General features: G+C 41.2%; 1 protein-coding gene across 1 annotated transcript in view; it reads left to right on the top strand.

Annotated features, from left to right (window-relative positions):
• The first annotated feature begins 5,720 nt into the window (after positions 1 to 5,720).
• The window catches only part of LOC126470551 (protein FAM8A1), a 28,201-nt gene continuing 26,560 nt past the window's right edge, over positions 5,721 to 7,361 (top strand). The window contains exon 1 of the mRNA XM_050098492.1: positions 5,721 to 6,214. Within this exon, the coding sequence (XP_049954449.1) occupies positions 5,836 to 6,214 (379 nt within the window). The 5' untranslated portion in view covers positions 5,721 to 5,835. The remainder of the gene's footprint in view (positions 6,215 to 7,361) is intronic.

Here is a 7,361-nt window from a genome sequence, read left to right as displayed (position 1 = left end):
GACAATAGTTCAAAAGCGTTTTTTATGTGCAACGAGTGTTTGTGCACTACATTATTTTCGGCTGTTTAAGCGTTGTGAGCATGTTGGCAGACCTTTATATATGCATTATTTCGGTGAATTACGAGTAGTTTGCAGGTCTGTATGCTGTATATTGTGACCCCAAGCATGTCAGGAAGAGTGTTTTGGATCAATTTAATAAATAAACTATGTGAAACCTGTCCCTAAATAAATTGTCCCAAAAATAAATTAAGTACACTCCATTCTCTCTCCAGCAGCCCAGCACTGGCTGATTTCTTTTCCCGCCGTCCCCTCCCCCCAAGCCGCCAGCTTGGATTACGTCACAGGAGGGACAACAGCGCCCACTGGTGGCCGTACTGCTACGTCAGTTGGTCTCCAGACCTCATGGTGAACACACTGGACGGAGCTACTGCCTCAAATTGTTTAAAAAGAGACTGCCTTCAAAATATAGACTTACAGCGATCCTATCCAGCAACCCAGTGCAGGCTGAGTCCTTTTTCCGCCAATTCCAAGGAAGAGGTGACGGTTGGATGACTTAGGTTAGTGGAGGTGCCCCGAGTGACCTATTTCCCCGCAATTTTCTTAGGTTAGTGTATGTAGCCCAAGTATATGTAGCCCAAATTTTAACTTCCCGCCATATTCTGGGGAGAGGAGGGGTTTAAGTTAGTGGAGGTAGCTCAATTGACCTATTTCCCCACTAAAATTTTAATTTTCCGCCATGATGTCATTGCGATGATGCCATATCTATCGCCGCCTCTTGAATAAATTTGGCAACAGTGGGAAGTGGGGTGTTGTAAATAATGGCAACTGCTTTCAGAATAACACACAATGTTTGGAATAAAAAATCACTTTCTAAATTCAGTAAACTTATGCATAACAGCGCTGTAATCAAACCTGAATGTATTTGTGGTGTAGAAACTTTAATTTTAAATAGAAAGAGAGATATTGAAGAAATTCAAAAGAAAGAAAGAAAGATTATTAGGAAAATACTAGGCCCCAAAATTACTGATGGAGAAACTTAAAGGCTGAGAAGTAATAGGGAAATACAAGAGTACACAAACATACATGTTGACATGAGAAAATGAAGACTTAAATTTTATGGGCACATTAAAAGAATGGCCCCACTAGGTTGACATAACAAATATAATTCTACGAAAACAGAAGTAAGGCCAAAACCGAGCCTATTAAATGGATCACTGCAATTAAGGAGGATCTTAAAGTAGCCAGTATAGCTCAGTCAGATGTTAGAGATTCAGGCAAAAGACATTTGCTTGGAAAGTTACTCAGAGGGAAAATAGAAAACGGACTGGAACAGCATGGTCTGATGAAAGAAAGAGACTTAATTCTGAAAGGATGAAACAAATTTGGACACAAAGGAAAGCCAACCATCAAAAGTGACATTGATGGAGTGTAACTTACATGGTCCTATTGGACCCATACATCAACAATAAATAATTACATTTAAAACTACATGAATGTGGCACTGAAGGCAGCACAAAGCTATATTGCAAAACCTACAAACTAAAAGTGAAAACAAACGACCCCTGCTGTCTTTAGAACACGAATCTGCACTACCACAATTACCGAGATCACAAGCACATGCTACTAAGAAGCACTGAGACTACTCTGAACGTTGGGAGACAATGAGCAAATCTGATAATACAGCGCCATTCGATTATTGGCGGAACATACACGCTATTGTTGACGAATCGAAGATAACAGACGCAACATTATGTTACACCACAGTCCAACATTTTATTAGACTGTGGCTACCCTGTGTGATCTAAGGTATCTGGATTAACCCTACGGAAATTTGTGGTAAGGTCTTATGGATCCAAACTGCTGAGGTCATCGGTCCCTAAGCTTACACACTATTTAATCTAAGTTAAACTAACTTATGCCAAGGACGACACATAGACACACCCATGCCCGAGGGAGCTCTCAAACCTTCGACAGAGGGAGCCATGCGGACCATGACAAGACGTCCTATACCGCGTGGCTAACCCTATGTATTGCTGAACTGACCACCAGATATCGAGAGGTGGACCCAACAATATGAACTGAGGTTGCGAATATGGAGTTGTCAGGAGAGAAACAGTAACAGCAGAATAAGTCGGTTACAAGAGCTCAATGTTTTTTTAACGTGAATTCGTCACTGAATGTTACCTGAGTGACGTCCGCCCCCGGTAGTTGAGTGGTCAGTGCGACAGAATGTCAATCCCAAGGGCCCAGGTTCGATTCCCGGCTGGGTCGTAGATTTTCTCTGATCAGGGACTGGGTGTTGTGTTGTCCTAATCACCATCATTTCATCCCCATCGACGCGCAAGTCTCTGAAGTGGCGTCAAATTGAAAGACTTGCACTCGGCGAACGGTCTACCCGACGGGAGGCCCTTGTCACACGACCTGAGTAACAAATCCGTCAGACATTTAAACCCTTCCACAGCTGTTGTTGGTGGTGGGTTTGTGAAGTGGAAATGTGAAGGAACACCCACAGCTAAAACAAGACCAGGCAGACCTCATGTGTTGACAGACAGGGATCATCAAGCATTGTGGAAGGCCTTTGTAAAAAATCGCATGAAATTAGTGAAAGGAATCATTTGTGAGTTCGAAAATGCTACCAGCAGTCCAACTAGCACAATGGTTGGATGAGGGAATTGAAAAGAATGGGATACACTGGTCAAGCTGCAACTCATAAGCAACACATTTCTGTAGTCAGAACTAAGCGACGCTTAAGGCGATGTAAAGACCGACGCCACTGTATTGTGGATGACTGTAAACGTGTGATTTGGAGTTATGGAACACGCTATACTCTGTGTCAATCAGCTGGAATTGTCTGGGTATGGCGAATGCCTGGAGAACATTATCTGCCATTATGTGCAATCCCAACAGTGAAGAACAGAGGAGGTGGTGCTACAGTATGGGGATGGTTTTCCTGTTTAGTGTGTGGTCCCCTTTCGCACTTTAGAAAATATTAAATGTGTTAGGCAGACGTGATAACCGCTACACCACGGAAACTGCTACGCTCGGTGCTCCACATCTGACACAACTTGTAGGACGATCACAACTTTGGCTTAAAAATCACTTTGCGGAAACGCACAATGCAGGTATTTCGCATTCGTATGCAACAATCGACAGCACCCTTGCCTGTCTGAATGCCATCACGAATAAGAACCCAAGAAGTCGTCGGAAATGCTCGCGGCCGAGTCCTCAGTAGCATCAGATACTCTTCCTTTCCGTACGAGGTACCATCAATTTGCGCAGTCGCTATTGCAAATGATGTCACCAAAAGTAATCACTTCGTTAGCGGCAAGGAGCCTGGGCTCTGTACTGCGTACAGAAGAGGAACAGTTTAAAGACAGTTAACAGTTTGTATCAGCATGTCAATGCACTGTGTCTTAAGACAGCATTTGTGAGGTGGACAATAAAATTTCTGAAACGAATTGGCCTGCCCATCCCAAAGTTCCGACCTGAATGGAATGCTGTTGGGATGAGTTAGAATGACTCCCGTGTTCAACATCATTACCTTCTCTGGTTTCGGTTCTTGAGGAGTAATAGGCTGGCATTCCTCCATTCTAATGTCATAACCTGAATGACAACGCCATTGTCTGTCTGAATAATCTCAGTTGACGCAGTATTGAAAGCCATGCAATTAGAATTTTGACAGGAGTGTGTGGAAACAGGAACACATAGCGCCATTGCCTTATCAGTTACCATGAAACTTGTGGCGTCACTTTAGTAGGTTGTGGAAACCAGCTTTTCCTGATTTGAGACACATGCACAGTGTCTAACTGTAATATTTGGCTTATTGTGTTAAACATTACAGCTTCTAATGAGTATATCATATCAGATATTTAACTTTTTTTAATTTGGTCAATAACTCTGTGAAATATGGAAAGTTAAATTTTTGTTGAGCATGGAAGCCTTTATTTGGGCATTCTGCAACTGGTGTGTTTACCAGGTTAGCCATTTAGTAATGAAGATACCCGGCCTTCACTTGCTCAAACCAGCCATAACCATAGAACAGACAAGGAAACAATGACTTCGTTTCAAGAACAGCTGTGTTTCAAAAACTAGCAGTGATCTGGACTGGTGTGAGTGAGAGGGCGATGTCATGAACACTAGCAATGTGACGCCATGAACGTTGGCTAGTCAGCAAACCCAGTTCGTTGGCCACCTTGAGATGCAATAGATGTTGAGCAGACTCTCCAGTTTAGTATTGAGTTCACTGCTTCCATGACACAGAAATTCAGAATATACAAGGTGAGTTCAATAAGTAATGCAACACTTTTTTCTTCTACAATTAGGTTGGTTTTATACAGGATTCAGTACACTATATTATTTCCCATTCTTTTGGCTACAAAACTTTATTTTTCAACATGACCTCCATTAAATGTGACTGCCTTATGCCACCTTACTGGGATGGCCTGTATGTCTATATGGTATTACTCTACCAGATGATGTCAGAGCCAATGTCTTGCTGCTTCAGTAACCTCGTCATCGAAGTACTGCTTCCCGCAGAGTGCAACCTTCACTGAGCCACACGGATGGAAGTCGAAAGGTGCGAGATTCAGGCTGTAGGGTGGGTAAGGAAGAACATCCAGTGCAGTTTTGTGAGCTCTTTCCCAGATGTACAGCCTTGCAGTGTCGTGGAGAAGGTGAAGTTCGTTTGCATTTTTCCAGCAATGAACATGCTGAAGTCGTTTCTGCAGTTTCCTGAGGGTAGCACGACTGTGTGCTGTCGGCTGGAGATCAGACAAATTTGAGCGACCTTGTGATTATGACAAATGTCTCGCTCAACGACTCATCATACTTTGATTCAGTGGTAGGTCTCCATAGACGTTCAGCAAGCGCCTATGAATAGCCTATCTGCAATGCTCTGGTTTGTGGCCAAAAGAAACCCAATGACAGATCTCTGCTTGGAACGCCCATCCATTAGAGATGCCATTTTGAAGGTTACGTATAGTGCCGCCACTTAGCGCAACTTCAAGAAACCATAGGAACTGAATTGGGAATATTCCATTATGTACCACAACAAATTCCACATTTTTCAACCGAAATTGGCTGAGAAAAAAGTGTTGCGTTAATCATTGAACGCCCCTTGTAGTATGTAGTAAAGCAACTAGCAATGATAATATTTATTAATTACCAAAGCAGTTTCATAATGCAGGTCTTGATAAAGTTTCTTTGGTGAGCTGTGGAGAAATGAAGCAACAGCAAAAGTGTCGATCAACCATTTCAGAATAACACAATTCGTTTGCTAGCGAACATACACACAAACAAGCACATCAAGCGACATTTATAATGCAATGCATAGAGCCTGTTTACCTCATCCATTGTATTTTCGTTTCCTAAGTGCTATCAACGATGTCAAAAACAACTGCATTTTTCTTCTTTAATGGTCCTGCTAAAAGTTTTTTCGGCACAGCCGACTTTACACTATCGGCTGTGTTCCTAGGGAAGAAAATTATGACGTAAGGCGTATAACTATGACGTATAATTATATCGTCGTCTCCTAACATTGGAAGTTAAACTATTCTTCTCGCGCTCACTCATATTGCAATAGCGGATTATGTGCTTCTGGCCTTTCTTCTGTTCATCAACAAAATGCCGCCAGCTGAAATGCGCTGTGGAATGTTTTGATGTTTCCTGCTGTCCCGTTTCATTCTGTGTAGTGTCGATCGACCTTACGACGCCAAAGATAAAAACGATTGCAAAACATGCTGAATGTAGTCACTATCTGAAAGATTGAAAGTTGAGACATGTCAAGTTCTTTGTTGATTAGAAGTGAATGTAAACAAGTGCAAATAAATTACGAAAATGGTGGAAAACTCAAATTCATCCAGTGATAAACCAAATGACAGCGCAACAAACCAAATGCTAGGGAAAGGGATAGTGTGTAAAACACGTGAGGAATATTTTGCAGCTTTAGAAAAATGGCTCCAAGACGTATATGTGATGCAGAGTTTCGCGGCTTCATTTCCGTATATTTTAATGTGTAATCAGTTAATGCCAAATGCAGCCACGAATAATCTGACATCAAGTGTTAATACCGCCACTGGTATACCAGGGGCAGGAGTGTTTCAGTTTATTACTCCTCCCCCCTATCTGCAAGGGCAGCAAGCGAATGAAGGCGTCAGACATCGATTTGGCCCAAATGTACAGAGTCAACGAAGGGAACAGGCCAATCTTCAAGAAGGTAAGATTTTACGACTTTACAATTTACCTATGACATTAAAGACTATGCCTTAGTCGTTAAATTTTCAGTTATGTTTTCCGTAGTATTATGCTAAGAGTGTCATTTTAATGCCTCCTTAATGTCCAATATTACTGCAAGACGATGGTGACACAATTCATCACATGTATTTCCTTCCAACAGTCCTATTATTATGGCCGGTGTCTACCCTGTTATTTAGACCACTTTCGCCTTGTCCAAAATTTCGGAAGTTTTTCATGGTTTACCCCTGTGAAAAAATATATGTATTACTTCCTGGTGCTTTGTGCGTATTTTTATGTTATGTTCATAATTAGCTGTAGCCAAGTTAATATATTCATTTCTAGTTTGACAGAATCTGAGTATTTAAAATGAAATGTGTTAATACAATTTGTATTGGTTTGGCACTGTTGACATAACACACTATTCCTTTACTGTACTTCTGACATTAAGCGAATCACCGAAGTACACTCGAAGCTATCAATTGAAGAAACAGCCAGGTGTGTGTTGGATTACTGTTATTTGCTGATTGTTTTGTTAGTATTGTAAACATCAAGAATGAAAAGCAGGATAATATACATAATGAAAAGATTTTCCGTAAGTTCCATGTAAGATTTGTTGTGAAGATTAGAGTTAATGCATCAGTTGTTTACATGATCTGATAATTTGCATTTTCTCTCCCTCTTTTCCCTTTATTTATTTATTTTTTTTTAATTGGGAGCGTGCGTTATAGAGAATTAATACCGTGCCAGACTCTCTTGGTTGTACGTCAGTGTGTTCTTCAGTTCGTCGGAGTTGTTCTGAGATTTTTGTTGCTTGTTGTTAGTCAGATATAGGCTATGAGCTTCTTTTCTTGTTAAAATGTGACTTAATTCAATGTATTTGTTTTATCTGTATTTCTGCACATAGAGAAACACAGCAAATTGCAATCATTGTTGGCAGGCACGTTGATGATACCACACATATGAAGTGGTTACACTTTCAGCTTTGAAGAATCAAAATTTGTTGTGCTACCCGACCACAAAACATCTATTAATATGGTCTCCGATAGTCATGGTTGTGAATACAAGTGACAAGGTGGCAAGCGTGGAGTTGTATAGGTATTGGATGTGGTCCTGTGACATCCCATTCC

The sequence above is a fragment of the Schistocerca serialis genome, chromosome 1 (assembly GCF_023864345.2).
Source record: "Schistocerca serialis cubense isolate TAMUIC-IGC-003099 chromosome 1, iqSchSeri2.2, whole genome shotgun sequence".
Taxonomy (NCBI): Eukaryota; Metazoa; Arthropoda; class Insecta; order Orthoptera; family Acrididae; genus Schistocerca; species Schistocerca serialis.
This window is presented reverse-complemented; position numbering and strand designations above follow the sequence as displayed.